Source organism: Bufo bufo, chromosome 10, assembly GCF_905171765.1.
Source record: "Bufo bufo chromosome 10, aBufBuf1.1, whole genome shotgun sequence".
Lineage (NCBI taxonomy): Eukaryota > Metazoa > Chordata > Amphibia > Anura > Bufonidae > Bufo > Bufo bufo.
In genome coordinates this window covers 145,990,227-146,013,477 of record NC_053398.1, presented here as the reverse complement: position 1 = coordinate 146,013,477, position 23,251 = coordinate 145,990,227, and the positions used below count along the sequence as shown (strand labels likewise).

The window sequence follows — 23,251 nt, the reverse complement described above, 5'->3', positions numbered from 1 at the left end:
TTGTGTTGTATACTGGTATATTGTAGTCACATCCAGAGCTGCTAGTTCACATCATATTGTATACTCTATTCACATCCAGAGCTGCTAGGTGACATATTGTATACTCTAGTAACAACCTGAGCTGCTAGATGGCATCATGTCATATGCTCTAGTCACATCCAGAGCTGCTAGGTGATATCAGAACCAGCCTGGACTTACCATGGCTTCCACTGACTACAGACATTGCCCAGGACGCTCAATTACACAGGTTGTGCGCTGAGAGAATACGCAGAGTGAATGGGAATGAATGATCGCTGGAACCATCAATAGCCCTCTCTTTGGGCTGGAGGGAGGCCCTTTAAACAAGCCTCCATTTTTGGGATGCAGATCTATTGGTGTGAACGACCTTTCACCTGTAGCACCCAACGTAGGCCATGGCCATGCTGTTAGGGTCTGTACGGTGGAGACATGAACAGAGGTAATGTCTGTAGATGTGAGCGCCACCAAAATCCTGGGCACCCCCCCTCCAGAACCCTGGGCACCCCCCCATAACCCTGTGCAACTCCCCCGTCCAGAACCCTAGGCACCTCCCCCTCCAGAACCCTGGGCACCCACCCCCTCCATAACCCTGGGCACCCACCCCCTCCATAACCCTGGGCACCCCCCCTCCATAACCCTGGGCACCCCCCTCCATAACCCTGGGCACACCCCCTCCAGAACCCTGGGCACCCACCCCCTCCAGAACCCTGGACACCCCCCCCCATAACCCTGTGCAACTCCCCCCTTCAGAACCCCGGGCACCCCCCCTCCAGAACCCTGGGCATCCCCCCCAGAACCCTGGGCAACCCTCCCAGAACCCTGGGCACCCCCCCCTCCAGAACCCTGGGCACCCCCCCCTCCATAACCCTGGGCAACCACCCCCCCTGAGCCCCCTCCATAACCTTGGGCACCCCCCCTCCTTAACCCTGGGCACCCACCCCCCTCCAGAACCCTGGGCACCGACCCCCACCAGAACCCTGGGCAACCCCCCCTCCAGAACCTTGGGCGCCCCCCCCCCTCCAGATCCCTGGGCACCCCCCCTCCAGAACCCTGGGCACCCACCCCCTCCATAACCCTGGGCACCCCCCCCCTCCATAACCCTGGGCACCCCCCTCCATAACCCTGGGCATCCCCCTCCAATAACCCTGGGCACACACCCCCCCCTCCAGAACCCTGGGCACCCACCCTCTCCAGAACCCTGGGCAACCCCTCCTCCAGAACCCTGGGCAACCCCTCCTCCAGAACCCTGGGCACCTCCCCCATAACCCTGTGCAACTCCCCCCTCCAGAACCCCGGGCACCCCCCCTCCAGAACCCTGGGCACCCCCCCTCCAGAACCCTGGGCATCCCCCCCAGAACCCTGGGCAACCACCCTCCCTCCATAACCCTGGGCACCCCCCCTCCTTAACCCTGGGCACCCACCCCCCTCCAGAACCCTGGGCACCGACCCCCACCAGAACCTTGGGCAACCCCCCTCCAGAACCCTGGGCACCCCACCGCTCCAGCCATTCTGTAGGAAAGAAATGTGACACAGGTGACAGATTAAAAAATATATACAAATTAGATGAAAAATTAATGGAGGATTGGGCTCAAACTCCTAAAGCAGACCTTGCGGTGGCCACACTTTCTGAAAAGGCTTTTCCCATCAGAAAAAGCATCATTATTAAAAGATCCCTGAAAAAAACATATGCTTCATCGCCAGTTGTAAATCAGCAATGGCCTCTATCCCAGTGGCCGGATCACTACGTATCTGGACCAGTCAGGTGAGTCACGGTCTGGAGGAAGGCGCCTCTAGAGAAGAAATCCTAGCAAATACCCCATTACTCCATTAGCTTCTGATTTCCCGTGTGATGCTCCGTTAGATGTGACAACATTTTGCTGAAGATCTACGGCCAGAAGGGCCTTATGGATAAAACAGTGGCCTGGAGACATACTGTCAAAAAATCACTTCCGTTTCAGTCTGGTTCATTACTTGGTCCCCAATTAGAAAAAATATTCGAGTCTCTGAGCAAAGGGAAAGGGGTTAAGTTTCCAGAGTCCAAAAGGAAGTTTACCCTGTTTAGATCCTTTCATAATCAGAGGAGAAGATCCCCAAGATTCAGAAGAAATGGAGGGGCTGACCTTAAGAGAAGATTCAGAGCAAGAGACCAAGGAACTTCCTTCAAAAAGAAGAATGCTGACCAGAAACCTACTGACCTGTGATGCCAGAAGAAAGGGGAGACTTAAAAATTTCCTTGCACAGTGTTCCAAAACTTCATCAGATGCTTAGGTAAATTCTATTATATGAATACAATATTCCCTGGAATCCAGTGATTCCTGTATTCATTCAAGAATTTGTGGAGAAAAGGGCCCTGGAAGAAGTCTACACTTTACAAAGGGGGAAAGGAGTATGTTCGAAGGTTTTCTTCAGTCCAGGAAACAAATGGAGGTTAGTCATCGACCGGACCTTCCTCAACAAGTATCTCATGAAGTGCAAATTCAAGATGGAGACGATGTGATCAGCGATAGGCCTCCTACAGAAAGAAGACCTGACAGACACCTACCTGCACATACCTATACTCCCAAAGCGTCGGAAATATCTGAGAGTAGCAATACGGTCGCACAGAGGGACAAGACATCGTCAGTTTACATTCCTCCCCTTCGGGATATCGACTGCACCCCGTGTATTTAGAAAGGTTACAGTCGTCCTGTCGGCAGCCCTTAGATTGAGGGGCATCTGGATGGCACCATATCTAGAAGACTGGCAGATAAGAGCAGTCAGCTATTCTCCTATTACTGCAACACGTAACATTTGGAGCAAGAATCCAGAAAATTATCCAGGAGGTCTCTCATTTTATTGCCCATCCAAAGGTATCGGTCAGAAATACTATGAGGGTTCTGGGTCTCCTGACCTCATCAATAGATGCCATTCCCTGGGCCAAAGCTCATATCAGGTCATTGCAAAGCAACATTCTGTCAGCCTGGAACAAGTCACAGATTACTCCGGACAAGACTTTCCTCATCTCTCCAAGATCTGAAATGGTGGCTGACGCCATCTCACCTCAGCAGTGGGAAGAGTCTGATTTAGGGCTGAAACGATTACTCAAATAAAATGTTTTGCATCAAGGATTCGTTTGTACCATGTGACCACGGAGCGCGAGTGAAGCGCTTGATATTACTCCACGCTCCGTGGTCTCCCGCCGGCCGGCACCGCTTTGCACTGTATCCTGACGTACACACATTCGCCAGGATGTGGTGTATGTAGGCACGCGCTATGACCTGATTCTGTGCGACGTCAGGCCCCAGTGCATCACATGAAGAAGAGGCTGGAAGAGCTGTGGAGTGTCCGTGGCGCCCCTAGCAGGAAAGATAAGTATTTGATCACTGGCACTGCGGCTGGGCACTGATGGCTAGGAGGGGCAGTGGGGGAACTGATGTCATGGGGGAGGTCATGGCAGTGGGGGGAGCTGGTGGCACTGGGGGAGGAACTGATGGTACTTGAGGAGGAACTCATGGTACTGGAGGGAGCTGGTGGCACTGGAGGGAGCTGGTGGGACTAGGAGAGGAACTGATGGCATGGGAAGCTGATGGCACTAAGGGGAGATGATGGCACTGGAGGGAGCTGGTGGCACTGGGGGAGGAACTGATGGCACAGGGGAGGGGGAGCTGATGGCACTAGGAGAGGAACTGATGGCATGGGGGAGATGATGGCACTGGAGGGAGCTGGTGGCACTGGGGGAGGAACTGATGGTACTTGAGGAGGAACTCATGGCACAGGGAAGGGGGAGCTGGTGGCACTGGGAAAGGAACTGATGGCACAGGGGAGGGTGAGCTGATGGCACTGGGGGGAGCTGATGGCACTGGAGGGAGCTAATGGCACTGGGGGATGAACTGATGGCACAGGGGAGGGGGAGCTGATGGCACTAGGAGAGGAACTGATGGCATGGGGGAGCTGATGGCACTGGGGGGAGCTGGTGGCACTGGGGAATGAACTGATGGCAGTGGGGAGAGCTGATGGCACTGGGGGAACTGGTGGCACTGGGGGGAGCTGATGGCACTGGGGGAGCTGGTGGCACTGGGGGGAGATGATGGCATCGGGGGACTGATGGTGCTGAGGACTGATGGCATGGCGGGAAGACTGATGGCACTGGGGGTCTGATGAGATTAGTCATTGGATTAATCGGTTGAATACTTGATTACTAAAATAATCGATAGCTGCAGCCCTAGTCTGATTCCTCAAACACAGAAACTCCTCACCCTGGGTGCCTCATCTTGGGGTTGGGGTGCCCATGTAGAGGATATGTGGATACAAAGGAAATGGGAACAAGGGGATGGACTTCTTCCATCCAATATTAAGGAGAGGAGGGCTGTGAGACTTGTCACATTCTAGTCCAACCTGACAACCTATTATATCTACAAACAGGGTGGCACCAGGAGTCCCCAGCCTGCTGTAGGCAGATAATGAATTGGGCAGAGACTCATTCTGCAGGCATATCAGCCATTCACATCAAGGGGACACTCAACTACAGCGCAGATTGCCTCAGCAGAGGGAAACTGCACCCAGGACAATGGAGCCTGAACACCAAGAAACAAGTGGTGAAGCAGATGGGTCAGCCTAACCCTAGACGCTGTGGCAATACAAAACAATGCCAAAGTGAAGAAGTTCTGCGCCCTCTACCAGTCTCGCCAGGTCATGGGGGTAGACAGCCTTTTTAATCAGCTGAAAACAAGAGCTTTCCCCTCTTAGCATTGGTAATGAAAGTACTCAGAAAGACGATTCAGGACCAAGCAGAGGTGATAGCAATACTTCCCTTATGGCCTCACAGAGCTTGGTTCTCCCAAGTAATGACCCTCTTGGGGGGGGGGGGGGGGGCAGAAAGTGGAAGCTACTGATACAGCCGACCTACTCACCCAGCAGGGGATGATACATCCCAAGCCACAAACTCTACACCTTACAGAGCAGCAAAAACTGTCCAACTTAGGCTTGTCCTCGGTGGTGACCGGTACAATTCTGGAAGCTAAAAGGCCTAATACAGTAAAATGTACAAATTGGAGAATTTATAATAACTGGTGGTCAATCAATTCAGCAGATGAAGAAACTATCAAGAGTGTGCTTCAGTTCCTACAGGATGGTGTAAAGAAGGTGGTCAAACCTTGAAGGTTCATTTTACCGCCAGTAACGCACAATTACAAGGACAATTCTCTAACCACACTCTAATTAGATCCTTCTTCAGGGCCTTTGATATCCTTAGGCCAAAGTTTCAATCTCCACTTCCATCCTGGGACTTGTCTGTACTTTGTACAGCTTTGACCAAACACCCATTTGGATCATTACAAGAGATCCAAATACAGTGGCTCACCCTAAAGACATTCTTTCTAGTCGCCATCACCTCAGCCCGGAGAACTGGTGAGCTTCATGCATTATCCTGTAAAGAGCTTTATTTAAGAGAGAAGGGAGATTGCCTAGTACTTCATAAAATGCCAGTTTTTCTACCTAAATTGGCTTCCAGTGCCAACCTCAACCAAGAGATCACGTTGCCTGTTCTATACCCTGAACCTCAAGGGTTGGAGCAAGAGACTCTGGATGTAAGAAGAGCAGTCCTGACTTGTTTACAAAAAAACTAAGCCTTTCAGATCCGCAGAGAGTCTTTTTGTTCAACATCGAGACCCAAACAAGGGCGGCAAAGCCACATTAGCGAGATGGACACGGTCCACCGTTCAAAAGTGCTATGATCTCAGTGCCCGCTACAAATAAAGGCGCACCCTACTCGCTCAACCGCCACATCCTGGGCAGAATTGGTCCAAGTATCTATCCAGCAAGGCATACACTACAAGCAGAGGAACTCTTTTTGGCAAGAGAGTGCTAGAGCTCTTTTCCTCCCTAATTAGTTAATTGCTTTTCAATTCCCATTTGTTAATATGCTGCTGTAGGACGTCCAGGACAATAATTGACTCACTGAAATTTTCATTTCCGGTAGTCGGCACAGCTTCCCCACCCCAGTAAACCTTTATTGCTGCATACAAGTCCAATGTGTGGTTTCCTGAGTCCCACCTTTATAGTGAGAGTAATTAAATCACTGGGTATTTATTTTACCTGTCTCTTTTGGTTGTACCTAGGGGACTAACATCCCATTTGTTATTGTGCTGCCTAGAGACTACAGGAAATAAAACATTTTGGTGAATACATTTTTCTTATTGTGTAGGATGTTTTTATACTTTTGTTGTTATTTTTCAAAGCATGTTCCTAAAGAGAGTGCACCAGCAGGGGGCAGGCGGGAGGTCTCCTGGGGGTGTAGATTGTAGACTACAACTGGTGTCACTGACTCTTCTCTCTGCAGACTCTGGATTTCCCGTCTATTTCTATGAATTCCAGCACCGGCCCTCACTCTTCAAGAATGTCAAACCCGACTATGTGAAGGCCGATCACGCTGATGAGCTCTTTTTTGTGGTCGGAGGACCATTTCTTCATAAAGGTAGCATGTTTGTAGGTGAGTCTCCCTCTAGGTGTTCCATGCAGGACGCTCACATGTAGTGATACCGTGCACAGGTGTTTGCAAATACATGACAATTCTTATCCTGTATTATACTCCAGAGCTGCACTCACTATTCTGCTGGTGCAGTCACTGTGTACATACATTACTTATCCTGTACTAATCCTGAGTTACATCCTGTATTATACTCCAGAGCTGCACTCACTATTCTGCTGGTGCAGTCACTGTGTACATACATTACTTATCCTGTACTGATCCTGAGTTACATCCTGTATTATACTCCAGAGCTGCACTCACTATTCTGCTGGTGCAGTCACTGTGTACATACATTACTTATCCTGTACTGATCCTGAGTTACATCCTGTATTATACTCCAGAGCTGCACTCACTATTCTGATGGTGGAGTCACTGTGTACATACATTACTTATCCTGTACTGATCCTCAGTTACATCCTGTATTATCCTCCAGAGCTGCACTCACTATTCTGCTGGTGCAGTCACTGTGTACATACATTACTTATCCTGTACTGATCCTGAGTTACATCCTGTATTATACTCCAGAGCTGCACTCACTATTCTGCTGGTGCAGTCACTGTGTACATACATTACTTATCCTGTACTGATCCCGAGTTACATCCTGTATTATACCCCAGAGCTGCACTCACTATTCTGCTGGTGCAGTCACTGTGTACATACATTACTTATCCTGTACTGATCCTGAGTTACATCCTGTATTATACTCCAGAGCTGCACTCACTATTCTGCTGGTGCAGTCACTGTGTACATACATTACTTATCCTGTACTGATCCTGAGTTACATCCTGTATTATACTCCAGAGCTGCACTCACTATTCTGCTGGTGCAGTCACTGTGTACATAGATTACTTATCCTGTACTGATCCTGAATTACATCCTGTATTATACCCCAGAGCTGCGCTCACTATTCTGCTGGTGGAGTCACTGTGTACATACATTACTTATCCTGTACTGATACTGAGTTACATCCTGTATTATACTCCAGAGCTTCACTCACTATTCTGCTGGTGCAGTCACTGTGTACATACATTACTTATCCTGTACTGATCCTGAGATACATCTGTATTATACTCCAGAGCTGCACTCACTATTCTGCTGGTGCAGTCACTGTGTACATACATTACTTATCCTGTACTGATCCCGAGTTACATCCTGTATTATACCCCAGAGCTGCACTCATTATTCTGCTGGTGCAGTCACTGTGTACATACATTACTTATCCTGTACTGATCCTGAGTTACATCCTGTATTATACTCCAGAGCTGCACTCACTATTCTGCTGGTGCAGTCACAGTGTACATACATTACTTATCCTGTACTGATCCTGAGTTACATCCTGTACTATACTCCAGAGCTGCACTCCCTATTCTGCTGGTGCAGTCACTGTGTACATACATTACTTATCCTGAGTTACATCCTGTATTATACTCCAGAGCTGCACTCCCTATTATGCTGGTGCAGTCACTGTGTACATACATTACTTATCCTCTACTGATCCTGAATTACATCCTGTATTATACTCCAGAGCTGCACTCACTATTCTGCTGGTGCAGTCACTGTGTACATACATTACTTATCCTGTACTGATCCTGAGTTACATCCTGTATTATACCCCAGAGCTGCACTCACTATTCTGCTGGTGCAGTCACTGTGTACATACATTACTTATCCTGTACTGATCCTGAGTTACATCCTGTATTATACTCCAGAGCTGCACTCACTATTCTGCTGGTGCAGTCACTGTGTACATACATTACTTATCCTGTACTGATCCTGAGTTACATCCTGTATTATACCCCAGAGCTGCACTCACTATTCTGCTGGTGCAGTCACTGTGTACATACATTACTTATCCTGTACTGATCCTGAGTTACATCCTGTATTATACCCCAGAGCTGCACTCACTATTCTGCTGGTGCAGTCACTGTGTACATACATTACTTATCCTGTACTGATCCTGAGTTACATCCTGTATTATACTCCAGAGCTGCACTCTCTATTCTGCTGGTGCAGTCACTGTGTACATACATTACTTATCCTGTACTGATCCTGAGTTACATCCCGTATTATACTCCAGAGCTGCACTCACTATTCTGCTGGTGCAGTCACTGTGTACATACATTACTTATCCTGTACTGATCCTGAGTTACATCCCATATTATACTCCAGAGCTGCACTCACTATTCTGCTGATGAAAAAATAAAAAAGACTCCTGTATTCCACTGTGTTCCTCAACGTATTATATATATTTTTAAAGGAGGTTTTTCCAGTATAATTGAACTTTTTCGGCCACACGGCCTTCATCAGAAATACTGTAATATACATAAATAAAGAACAATCAGATATAGGCAACCAGAACATGTGATGTGAGGAAGTAATATTCGACATATTCATATAGTACATATAGGCATCCTGTCGTAGGAAGATTATATCCTATTCCGACATATGATGTGCAATAATGCACAGAAAAGGTATTGAACATAACATAGCAATGCTGAACAAATTATAGTAGGAAACATAGAGGGATCCCTGGGTACATCAGAAGGTTCTCCAGCAAGGGTAGGCATATAGGTAATAATCCTATATAGGGGGCTGTAATGAATAAGTGGTTCTCCCAAATACACTATAGGCATAAAAAGATAAAAGGACTTTGTAAATATAGTAGAAATGGTAAAGAAAAGGTTAAAGATCCGGTTCACAGAAATTATAGTTATAACGGGTGTTGCCGGGATTGGCCGGCTATAGAGGCTTACATGGAGGTCCGCCATGGGGTTCTGTAGAGATATAAGGGCTCAAGGCCCGGTCTCTAATAATGGCGCTGAGGCGTATAGGGCAACTGCCCTGGTTGTATGGCGCTAGTATAGGGAGCATATTGGCTTCTGATAAACGCCATGCGCTGGAAGTCCGAGGGAGCAGGGCGGTCCCAGGGGCCGGCAGCGCCAGGATATTAGTAAAGATGGTGGATCTGGTGTGCGGGGACATCTGCGCATGCGTGCCAGGTGAAGGAGAAGTAAAGATGGACGCTATTGTTAGGACGTTGGTGGGCGCATGCGCAAGCTGAAAGGGGATAGATAGGATAAATTACTGCCAAACAAACAGACCATAATGTGTAATAATGTGATATTGGGGGGGGGGGGGGGGGGGGAGATAGATTAAATGGAGGAGGAAGAAGCAGAGCAGAAGAAAGGAATTAAAAAGGAAGGGAAAAAGGCAAATTGCACGAGGAAAGGAGAGGAAGAGGAGAAACAAGAGGAAAGAGAAAAAAGTAAGTAAAAAAAACAAAAGGGGGAAGAAGAGAAAGGAGAAAAGAGAAAAAGGAGAGAAAAAGAGGGGATGGAGGGGGAGGGGTGTAACTAAAACCCATTGTGCGGCTCCATCCAGAGAGTCGTATTCAATATCTGGTCTAAAGGGAAAAAAAGAAAAAAGAATTAATTTGACAAATGATCACAGAAAACTCGTTAAAACTGGTTAAGTCATTTCGGTTCAAGTCTAAAGTTGATGTATCCAGAAAACTTCCCTAATCCCTATTTCCTAATATCTTGGCGCTGCGCCCTCCTCTCCGGGGAAGCTCCACTTGTTAAGTTGTGTTATGTTGTGGCGCTTGAAGGCAAAAAGCGCTGGGATGGGGAGGCATGTGTTCTCACACCTAATTGTGGACATGTGTTTGCAAATCCTATCCCTAATTGTCGGAGTAGTTTCGCCCACGTATGATAATCCGCACCGCCATTTAATAACATAGACATCGGAACTATCACAGGTAAAAAAGCCGCGTATAGGAAAACTTTTGCCAGTAAGTGGATGGTGCACTGTGCCCCCTTATGTGAACGCTGCAGACGCGGGAACGTTCCTTTCCATTGGGTTTTGAGGGAAGATTGTTTAGGAACCTTAGAACTGGGGCCTAAATCTGCTCTGACAAGGGAGGCTTTAGGACACCGCACAATGCGTCTGGTATATCCTTCAGTTCCAATTATACTGGAAAACCCAGCAACTCAGTGGAATACAGGAGTCTTCTTTATTTATTGATCTTGGCTTGAGAACCATCTCCTGATATCCACAAAACTCTGAATTGAAGTGTCATCTAACCTTCATTGAATTCTGCTGGTGCAGTCACTGTGTACATACATCACTGATCCTGTACTGATCCTGAGTTACATCCTGTATTATACTCCAGAGCTGCACTCACTATTCTGCTGGTGCAGTCACAGTGTACATACATTACTTATCCTGTACTGATCCTGAGTTACATCCTGTATTATACTCCAGAGCTGCACTCACTATTCTGCTGGTGCAGTCACTGTGTACATACATTACTTATCCTGTACTGATCCTGAGTTACATCCTGTATTATACTCCAGAGCTGCACTCACTATTCTGCTGGTGCAGTCACAGTGTACATACATTACTTATCCTGTACTGATCCTGAGTTACATCCTGTATTATACCCCAGAGCTGCACTCACTATTCTGCTGGTGCAGTCACTGTGTACATACATTACTTATCCTGTACTGATCCTGAGTTACATCCTGTATTATACTCCAGAGCTGCACTCACTATTCTGCTGGTGCAGTCACTGTGTACATACATTACTTATCCTGTACTGATCCTGAGTTACATCCTGTATTATACTCCAGAGCTGCACTCACTATTCTGCTGGTGCAGTCACTGTGTACATACATTACTTATCCTGTACTGATCCTGAGTTACATCCTGTATTATACCCCAGAGCTGCACTCACTATTCTGCTGGTGCAGTCACTGTGTACATACATTACTTATCCTGTACTGATCCTGAGTTACATCCTGTATTATACTCCAGAGCTGCACTCACTATTCTGCTGGTGCAGTCACTGTGTACATACATTACTTATCCTGTACTGATCCTGAGTTACATCCTGTATTATACTCCAGAGCTGCACTCACTATTCTGCTGGTGCAGTCACTGTGTACATACATTACTTATCCTGTACTGATCCTGAGTTACATCCTGTATTATACCCCAGAGCTGCACTCACTATTCTGCTGGTGCAGTCACTGTGTACATACATTACTTATCCTGTACTGATCCTGAGTTACATCCTGTAGTATACTCCAGAGCTGCACTCACTATTCTGCTGGTGCAGTCACTGTGTACATACATTACTTATCCTGTACTGATCCTGAGTTACATCCTGTATTATACTCCAGAGCTGCACTCACTATTCTGCTGGTGCAGTCACTGTGTACATACATTACTTATCCTGTACTGATCCTGAGTTACATCCTGTATTATACCCCAGAGCTGCACTCACTATTCTGCTGGTGCAGTCACTGTGTACATACATTACTTATCCTGTACTGATCCTGAGTTACATCCTGTTTTATACTCCAGAGCTGCACTCACTATTCTGCTGGTGCAGTCACTGTGTACATACATTACTTATCCTGTACTGATCCTGAGTTACATCCTGTATTATACTCCAGAGCTGCACTTACTATTCTGCTGGTGCAGTCACTGTGTACATACATTACTTCTCCTGTACTGATCCTGAGTTACATCCTGTATTATACTCCAGAGCTGCACTCACTATTCTGCTGGTGCAGTCACTGTGTACATACATTACTTATCCTGTACTGACCCTGAGTTACATCCTGTATTATACTCCAGAGCTGCACTCACTATTCTGCTGGTGCAGTTACTGTGTACATACATTACTTATCCTGTACTGACCCTGAGTTACATCCTGTATTATACCCCAGAGCTGCACTCACTATTCTGCTGGTGCAGTCACTGTGTACATACATTACTTATCCTGTACTGATCCTGAGTTACATCCTGTATTATACTCCAGAGCTGCACTCACTATTCTGCTGGTGCAGTCACTGTGTACATACATTACTTATCCTGTACTGATCCTGAGTTACATCCTGTATTATACTCCAGAGCTGCACTCACTATTCTGCTGGTGCAGTCACTGTGTACATACATTACTTATCCTGTACTGATCCTGAGTTACATCCTGTATTATACTCCAGAGCTGCACTCACTATTCTGCTGGTGCAGTCACTGTGTACATACATTACTTATCCTGTACTGACCCTGAGTTACATCCTGTATTATACTCCAGAGCTGCACTCACTATTCTGCTGGTGCAGTTACTGTGTACATACATTACTTATCCTGTACTGACCCTGAGTTACATCCTGTATTATACCCCAGAGCTGCACTCACTATTCTGCTGGTGCAGTCACTGTGTACATACATTACTTATCCTGTACTGATCCTGAGTTACATCCTGTATTATACCCCAGAGCTGCACTCACTATTCTGCTGGTGCAGTCACTGTGTACATACATTACTTATCCTGTACTGATCCTGAGTTACATCCTGTATTATACTCCAGAGCTGCACTCACTATTCTGCTGGTGCAGTCACTGTGTACATACATTACTTATCCTGTACTGATCCTGAGTTACATCCTGTATTATACTCCAGAGCTGCACTCACTATTCTGCTGGTGCAGTCACTGTGTACATACATTACTTATCCTGTACTGATCCTGAGTTACATCCTGTATTATACCCCAGAGCTGCACTCACTATTCTGCTGGTGCAGTCACTGTGTACATACATTACTTATCCTGTACTGATCCTGAGTTACATCCTGTATTATACTCCAGAGCTGCACTCACTATTCTGCTGGTGCAGTCACTGTGTACATACATTACTTATCCTGTACTGATCCTGAGTTACATCCTGTATTATACTCCAGAGCTGCACTCACTATTCTGCTGGTGCAGTCACTGTGTACATACATTACTTATCCTGTACTGATCCTGAGTTACATCCTGTATTATACCCCAGAGCTGCACTCACTATTCTGCTGGTGCAGTCACTGTGTACATACATTACTTATCCTGTACTGATCCTGAGTTACATCCTGTTTTATACTCCAGAGCTGCACTCACTATTCTGCTGGTGCAGTCACTGTGTACATACATTACTTATCCTGTACTGATCCTGAGTTACATCCTGTATTATACTCCAGAGCTGCACTTACTATTCTGCTGGTGCAGTCACTGTGTACATACATTACTTCTCCTGTACTGATCCTGAGTTACATCCTGTATTATACTCCAGAGCTGCACTCACTATTCTGCTGGTGCAGTCACTGTGTACATACATTACTTATCCTGTACTGACCCTGAGTTACATCCTGTATTATACTCCAGAGCTGCACTCACTATTCTGCTGGTGCAGTTACTGTGTACATACATTACTTATCCTGTACTGACCCTGAGTTACATCCTGTATTATACCCCAGAGCTGCACTCACTATTCTGCTGGTGCAGTCACTGTGTACATACATTACTTATCCTGTACTGATCCTGAGTTACATCCTGTATTATACTCCAGAGCTGCACTCACTATTCTGCTGGTGCAGTCACTGTGTACATACATTACTTATCCTGTACTGATCCTGAGTTACATCCTGTATTATACTCCAGAGCTGCACTCACTATTCTGCTGGTGCAGTCACTGTGTACATACATTACTTATCCTGTACTGATCCTGAGTTACATCCTGTATTATACTCCAGAGCTGCACTCACTATTCTGCTGGTGCAGTCACTGTGTACATACATTACTTATCCTGTACTGACCCTGAGTTACATCCTGTATTATACTCCAGAGCTGCACTCACTATTCTGCTGGTGCAGTTACTGTGTACATACATTACTTATCCTGTACTGACCCTGAGTTACATCCTGTATTATACCCCAGAGCTGCACTCACTATTCTGCTGGTGCAGTCACTGTGTACATACATTACTTATCCTGTACTGATCCTGAGTTACATCCTGTATTATACTCCAGAGCTGCACTCACTATTCTGCTGGTGCAGTCACTGTGTACATACATTACTTATCCTGTACTAATCCTGAGTTACATCCTGTATTATACTCTAGAGCTGCACTCACTATTCTGCTGGTGCAGTCACTGTGTACATACATTACTTATCCTGTACTGATCCTGAGTTACATCCTGTTTTATACTCCAGAGCTGCACTCACTATTCTGCTGGTGCAGTCACTGTGTACATACATTACTTATCCTGTACTGATCCTGAGTTACATCCTGTATTATACTCCAGAGCTGCACTTACTATTCTGCTGGTGCAGTCACTGTGTACATACATTACTTCTCCTGTACTGATCCTGAGTTACATCCTGTATTATACTCCAGAGCTGCACTCACTATTCTGCTGGTGCAGTCACTGTGTACATACATTACTTATCCTGTACTGACCCTGAGTTACATCCTGTATTATACTCCAGAGCTGCACTCACTATTCTGCTGGTGCAGTTACTGTGTACATACATTACTTATCCTGTACTGACCCTGAGTTACATCCTGTATTATACCCCAGAGCTGCACTCACTATTCTGCTGGTGCAGTCACTGTGTACATACATTACTTATCCTGTACTGATCCTGAGTTACATCCTGTATTATACTCCAGAGCTGCACTCACTATTCTGCTGGTGCAGTCACTGTGTACATACATTACTTATCCTGTACTGATCCTGAGTTACATCCTGTATTATACTCCAGAGCTGCACTCACTATTCTGCTGGTGCAGTCACTGTGTACATACATTACTTATCCTGTACTGATCCTGAGTTACATCCTGTATTATACTCCAGAGCTGCACTCACTATTCTGCTGGTGCAGTCACTGTGTACATACATTACTTATCCTGTACTGACCCTGAGTTACATCCTGTATTATACTCCAGAGCTGCACTCACTATTCTGCTGGTGCAGTTACTGTGTACATACATTACTTATCCTGTACTGACCCTGAGTTACATCCTGTATTATACCCCAGAGCTGCACTCACTATTCTGCTGGTGCAGTCACTGTGTACATACATTACTTATCCTGTACTGATCCTGAGTTACATCCTGTATTATACTCCAGAGCTGCACTCACTATTCTGCTGGTGCAGTCACTGTGTACATACATTACTTATCCTGTACTGATCCTGAGTTACATCCTGTATTATACTCCAGAGCTGCACTCACTATTCTGCTGGTGCAGTCACTGTGTACATACATTACTTATCCTGTACTGATCCTGAGTTACATCCTGCATTATACTCCAGAGCTGCACTCACTATTCTGCTGGTGCAGTCACTGTGTACATACATTACTTATCCTGTACTGATCCTGAGTTACATCCTGTATTATACTCCAGAGCTGCACTCACTATTCTGCTGGTGCAGTCACTGTGTACATACATTACTTATCCTGTACTGATCCTGAGTTACATCCTGTATTATACTCCAGAGCTGCACTCACTATTCTGGTGGAGTCACTGTGTACATACATTATATTACTGATCCTGAGTTACATCCTGTATTATACTCCAGAGCTGCACTCACTATTCTGCTGGTGCAGTCACTGTGTACATACATTACTTATCCTGTACTGATCCTGAGTTACATCCTGTATTATACTCCAGAGCTGCACTCACTATTCTGGTGCAGTCACTGTGTACATACATTATATTACTGATCCTGAGTTACATCCTGTATTATACTCCAGAGCTGCACTCACTATTCTGCTGGTGCAGTCACTGTGTACATACATTACTTATCCTGTACTGACCCTGAGTTACATCCTGTATTATACTCCAGAGCTGCACTCACTATTCTGCTGGTGCAGTTACTGTGTACATACATTACTTATCCTGTACTGACCCTGAGTTACATCCTGTATTATACCCCAGAGCTGCACTCACTATTCTGCTGGTGCAGTCACTGTGTACATACATTACTTATCCTGTACTGATCCTGAGTTACATCCTGTATTATACTCCAGAGCTGCACTCACTATTCTGCTGGTGCAGTCACTGTGTACATACATTACTTATCCTGTACTGATCCTGAGTTACATCCTGTATTATACTCCAGAGCTGCACTCACTATTCTGCTGGTGCAGTCACTGTGTACATACATTACTTATCCTGTACTGATCCTGAGTTACATCCTGTATTATACTCCAGAGCTGCACTCACTATTCTGCTGGTGCAGTCACTGTGTACATACATTACTTATCCTGTACTGACCCTGAGTTACATCCTGTATTATACTCCAGAGCTGCACTCACTATTCTGCTGGTGCAGTTACTGTGTACATACATTACTTATCCTGTACTGACCCTGAGTTACATCCTGTATTATACTCCAGAGCTGCACTCACTATTCTGCTGGTGCAGTCACTGTGTACATACATTACTTATCCTGTACTGATCCTGAGTTACATCCTGTATTATACTCCAGAGCTGCACTCACTATTCTGCTGGTGCAGTCACTGTGTACATACATTACTTATCCTGTACTAATCCTGAGTTACATCCTGTATTATACTCTAGAGCTGCACTCACTATTCTGCTGGTGCAGTCACTGTGTACATACATTACTTATCCTGTACTGACCCTGAGTTACATCCTGTATTATACTCCAGAGCTGCACTCACTATTCTGCTGGTGCAGTTACTGTGTACATACATTACTTATCCTGTACTGACCCTGAGTTACATCCTGTATTATACCCCAGAGCTGCACTCACTATTCTGCTGGTGCAGTCACTGTGTACATACATTACTTATCCTGTACTGATCCTGAGTTACATCCTGTATTATACTCCAGAGCTGCACTCACTATTCTGCTGGTGCAGTCACTGTGTACATACATTACTTATCCTGTACTGATCCTGAGTTACATCCTGTATTATACTCCAGAGCTGCACTCACTATTCTGCTGGTGCAGTCACTGTGTACATACATTACTTATCCTGTACTGATCCTGAGTTACATCCTGCATTATACTCCAGAGCTGCACTCACTATTCTGCTGGTGCAGTCACTGTGTACATACATTACTTATCCTGTACTGATCCTGAGTTACATCCTGTATTATACTCCAGAGCTGCACTCACTATTCTGCTGGTGCAGTCACTGTGTACATACATTACTTATCCTGTACTGATCCTGAGTTACATCCTGTATTATACTCCAGAGCTGCACTCACTATTCTGGTGGAGTCACTGTGTACATACATTATATTACTGATCCTGAGTTACATCCTGTATTATACTCCAGAGCTGCACTCACTATTCTGCTGGTGCAGTCACTGTGTACATACATTACTTATCCTGTACTGATCCTGAGTTACATCCTGTATTATACTCCAGAGCTGCACTCACTATTCTGGTGCAGTCACTGTGTACATACATTATATTACTGATCCTGAGTTACATCCTGTATTATACTCCAGAGCTGCACTCACTATTCTGCTGGTGCACTCACTGTGTACATACATTACTTATCCTGTACTGATCCTGAGTTACATCCTGTATTATACTCCAGAGCTTCACTCACTATTCTGCTGGTGCAGTCACTGTGTACATACATTACTTGTGGTCGTGGCAACCGAGTACGTACCTATCCTACCTGGGATACCCTACCCCTAAGCGGTCAGAGTTGTGCCGTAACCGCGTCGTGGAGGGACGCCTGAAAGAGGGCAAAAAGACATACTGATAGGCAGAAGTAATTTATTGCAAAAGTCGTTACAAAGCTAAAGTTTGAAAGGCTGCCGACATTTCAGTTACGGGGTGCGGTATGTAACGGTTGAAACAAGACGAGTGCCAACGCCCCAGTTTCTGAATGACATGCGCCGGCACTCGATTTTTGGAGGCCGCGGACGCCGCACCTATGTGGAACGAATGTCCCGAAATTGTGGCAGGGTCACAGCCCGTGCTGGCCACTAGCGACCTAACATGGGATATGAACTGGTGGGTGGTGAGCGGAACCACCCCAAAGGGTAACAATGGACTATCCGGTCCGGCCTCGGACAAGGCAGACCGTAACTGACGAAGCACCGTGACGGGACACCATTGGTGTGCTGTGGGGAAGAAGGATACCGGGACAGGGGGGCCCATCTGGGAGGTCTTAGACGTTTTGAGCAGTAGTATGAACCCGTCGGAGTTCTGGACCAGCTGGCTGACCGTGAGGAACCTGCTACTGCCTGGCGAACAGGTGAACTCCCCGGGTCTTAGGAAGCCGTAAAAGGCTAGATAGATGGCGGATTTAAGTACCAAGCTGGGCAAAACCCCGAAAGGATTACCGTCCAAGGCGTCGGACAGTTTGCGGAAAAGAGGGCCGGTGACCGCTTGCCTACGTACTTGGCTTTGAGGCCCGCACTTGCTCAAACCCTTGAGAGCGGCTTTGACAGCATGCATGGTGAACACTGATGCTAGTTCGGGATGGCTAACAGAGAGGAAGTGTTGCACTCCCGCCAGGTACGACCTCACTGTACCGTGGGAGAGCCTGCGCACTGAGTGGCAGTAACCAATGAACGCCAGGATGTACTCTGGAACTGGAGTCCCCTTGAGGACATTCCCCTCGAAACCTGCAGAACGTCTTCCACCCGGTGTTGTATGCCCTGGTAGTGTTAGGCGAGAGGGAATTGCGTATCAGAGCGTGAGCCGTCTCAAGGTGGTCGGTTATATTAGCATTAAGGACTCGTGAGGAGGGACGGTGGCGCCTGTCGCATCTGCCTCTGGCATGATCTGAAAGAAACGGGAGAAGTTAGCCCTCGACAAGGCATCAGCAGCCCCGTTTTGCGCACCTGGCACATGTGCACTGAAAACATAAAAGTGGTGACGTAGGGAGAGCTGTACTAACCGTCTGAGAAAACACATGACTTGGCTAGACTTTGACAGCCCACTGTTAAGAATGTCTACCACGGCTGTGTTGTCAGTTACGAACAGAACAGACTGACGCGCCCAAAGACTGCCCCATATGTGGGCGGCCACCACGATGGGGTACAGCTCGAACAGCGCCGAGGTTTGGAGGAACCCCGGGATTTGTCCCACCTCGGCAGGCCATTCGCCTGCAACCCATCGGGTGCCGGAAATGGCGGCAAACCCTGAGCCCGCAGCTGCATCTGAAAAGACTGTAGGCGACTGACACGACAGCTCGGGTACGAATAAGGACACCCCGTTCCACTGGCTCAGAAAATGGTCCCACATGTGGAGATCCGCTAGGGCTTGACTGTCCAGGCACACTGGGCTGTCCTGTTCCGGGGCGGAACTTAAGAGCGTCAGTAGGCGGGATATGAACGCTCTGCCCTGCGGGATGATGCGCATGGCGAAGTTTAACATGCCCAGTAGAGACTGAAGGTCAGCCTTAGTGACCACGGTTGTGACTGTGAACCTGTGGATGACTTCTCTAATCCTAGCTAACTTATCCGCGGGCAACCTAGCTAACATGTGCTGGGAGTCTAACTCGATGCCCAAAAAGGTGATGACTGTGGCCAGCCCTTCTACTTTCTTGGGGGAAACCGGGACACCTAACTGGGAAAAACACCTCAGCAATTTCCCCAGCCCTAGGGGGATTGCCCCTGGCCTCTCAATCAGCAGGAAGTCATCCAAGTAGTGGATGACAAACTCACAGAGGACCCTGTGTACCAAGATCCAGTGGAGGGCCTGAGCCAACTGATCGAAGAGCCAGGGGCTGCTCTTGGAACCGAAGGTGAGCTTGGTGGAGAAATAATACAATCCTTTCCACTTAATGCCGTGCCACTGCCAGAGAGCTGGCATGATGGGAAGCAACTTGAAGGCATCTGATATGTCGGCTTTGGACAACATGGACCCTGGGCCCGTTTTCATGACGATGGCGATAGCCTGGTCGATTGAAGCATATCTCATGCCAACTTCCTCCGAAGGAATGAGGGAGTTGAGGCTGGGGACCTGGGAGCCGTGTGGGGCCGACAAGTCAATAATGAGTCTCTCCTTATTGCTGAACTTGCCTGTGACTACCCCCACGGGACTGACTCTCCATCGTTGAAAAGGGGGCACACCAAAGGGACCGATTAAGAACCCTTTGTTTAACTCGGCCTCTATTAGTGCGTCTACCGAAGCGGGATTTCTTTCGGCTGACTGAAGGTTCCTGCACTCATGTGTGAACTCTGGAGTCGTGATCAACCCCGTATGGAAACCCTCGTGAAATCCTGACACCAGGAACTGTACAAACCCTGGATTGTGGTGACCTTGCAAGTACTCTTGTAGACGGCTAATATTGACCACACTCATGTAATTTCTCACCGACTTTAATGAGCACGCTACTCGGGGGTGGGCCCTAAAACAGTTGGTACAGATATGTAACAGACGGCATTGCCCGAAATTACATGAAGCGTAATTAAAATTGTTACATATCTGTGCCCTCCCTAGCTGAACGATGGGTCGGCCCAGCTTGTCTACTGAGTTGGGGGGTCTGAAGACGTCGAGTGGACCAGCTGCAGAGCTGGAGGGGTAGGATGCCGTGCTGACGGCGGACTTATCGCACCACTCGACAGAGTGGAAGATAGACTGACAGGCGGAACAGGAGGGAGTTTTCAGGCCTGCAAAGTGTCTGCAGAAAAGCTCAGTGTCCAGGTTGGACCAGTCAGTAACGTGTTGGAATTGGGAGAGAGCCGCTGCCGCCTTAGCTGAAAAAGAACAGTGGTAATCATAGAATGCGTTACCTCCATACCTATGACCCAACTCTGTGACCCTAAAGAGATATAGGTCTAATTCCTCCCTCCTGTCCGGCCTGGCAGTGCAAATAACATCCCTAAAAAGGCTAAACGCCATGACGAACTCCGAAATGGACAATTTGCGGTTGAGCCGGTGGTTGCGGCTCCTCAGTACCACTGACACTTCCCCGCAAGCTATGACCTTATTGTCAGATAGGTCCCTGGAGGCTATCAGTAGAGACGCAAGATTGACATCCCTACTCTCTAGGATGTCTTTCCTGATGTTGATCGGGACAAAGTGGGAGGGAGTCACGTTGGGGACGGACTGGACAGAACGAATGTCTGCTACGGCAGAGGTGGAGGCGACCGGAACCTCGGGGGAGGAAACTGGTAAGACTGTGCTGCGAGCCTCGATAGACTCCAATCTCGCCTGCATGGACGTGACGGCAGATGTCAGACTATTTAGCATGACGTGTATCTGAGTCAGCGATGTTTGCATCGTGGTCGCAGGGGGATCATTGGTACAGGGTACCAGGGAGTCTTTCCACAGCCGATATAGCTCCGCTTTTCTGGCCGATGCCGGGAAAGGGACGCCCCGCTTTGTCAGTTCCGCCATAAGCCTGGGGATGGTCCAAGCACGAAGGGACGGTATACTGCCCCCTTCGGATGTCCCTGCTACGATCTCGTCCACTGACGCTTCAACAATGTCTGATGCGCGTGAGATCGCAGCTGTGAAAACAGTAACGTAATATGACCAACTAGCCTAGATGACCACCGGTATCCGTGCAGCTGTCTAAACCACGTAATGAAAGGGTGAACTACCCCCGTGAGGTATGCACACTAACACCAGAAGAGCCGTGAAGGAGTGGCCAGGAACCGCCACCCGGAAGACCATGCGAGGAGACCTAACGTACTTACCAACTGAGAAGCACTATACCCTGACTTCCACGGAAGTATTAATGAAAACAGAACAACCTGTACGTGAAATAATGCATGAGACACGAGCCTGAAAGGCAGCATCTTCCCGTCCCCCAACGTGTGCCCCCACTACCTTGGTTGACAAGGAAAATCAATTGAGATCCAAACCAACTTCTCTCTGACTAACAACTGTTTTGAACCTGGAAAACAACAACAGAATAACATAAATGAACCAGTCAATGCGTAAGGCTCAATTAACAGAACGTGAGTTGTGAGTAGAAGGTATGGTCGACTGATGAGGGTAGGTGTTTTGATTGACGTTGACCACTACCTGACGTTGGTGACGAAACCCCTACCTATCTAGGCGGCACGGCGGCCCGTGCCAGACTTTAATGTTGGCGAGGAGCTGGCCGTTGCGTGCCCCACCATGCTCCACGGTAACCACGTGGGGAGCGCGGAGTTCCCTGGCACCGTGAACCAAGTGGGGGTGTAACTTTGGGCAACGGCGGACACCCCGCGCAAACATGATTCGGGTGCCACGTGGAGAGCAAACGCGTGTCCCTGACAGGGTGCTCAGTGCGGGGGGCCCCCTCCGTCCCGGGGCAGCGCCGCCCGCCGGCTGAGCACTTCTGCCGCGTGGGGAACAGCGCAGCCCTCTGGCATGAAGTCGACGCAGGGGGGCCCCCGGCGACGAGGGCCCTACCTTGCCGAAACTAGAAATGCTGCGTGGGGGGCCTCACCGGTCCCTGATGGAGTGCTCAGTGCGGGGGTGCCCCCCTTCCCTTGAGCAGCATCTGGGCATCTCCACCACGTGGGGAAACGGCGCTGCCCCCTGGCATAGGGGGAGGCTTTATCATACATAGCCTCCCCCCTTTCTTATGTGAGGACGTGCCACGTGGGGGGCCCACCGCTCCCTGATGGGGTGCCCAGTGCGGGGGTGCCCCCCTACTCCAAGAGGGGCCGACCCACCGCCGGCTGGGCCCCTCCACCACGTGGGGAAAACGGTGCTGCCCCCTGGCAAACCTAGGAAAACGGGGGAGCCTGTGTGGCTTATCCCCAGCTCCACGGCGTGATGGGCGGAGCCACGTGGTGCCGCCCCGCTCCCCGGCAGGGCGCTCGCCACAGGGGTGCCTCCCCTAGCTAGGGGGCCGGCCCACAGCTGTCTGCGCATGCCCACCACGTGAGGGAGCGGGGCAGCACTGGCTGTGTGTTTGGGCGAAAGGGGGCGGAAGCGGGCGGGGAAGGAGGTCCTCTCGTGA

General features: G+C 48.1%; 1 protein-coding gene across 1 annotated transcript in view; it reads left to right on the top strand.

The window, feature by feature from the left end:
- LOC120981079 (carboxylesterase 5A-like) overlaps positions 1 to 23,251 on the top strand; it is a 57,397-nt gene that overhangs the window by 10,332 nt on the left and 23,814 nt on the right. Inside the window, exon 11 of the mRNA XM_040410559.1 lies at positions 6,335 to 6,484. Within this exon, the coding sequence (XP_040266493.1) occupies positions 6,335 to 6,484 (150 nt within the window). The remainder of the gene's footprint in view (positions 1 to 6,334; positions 6,485 to 23,251) is intronic.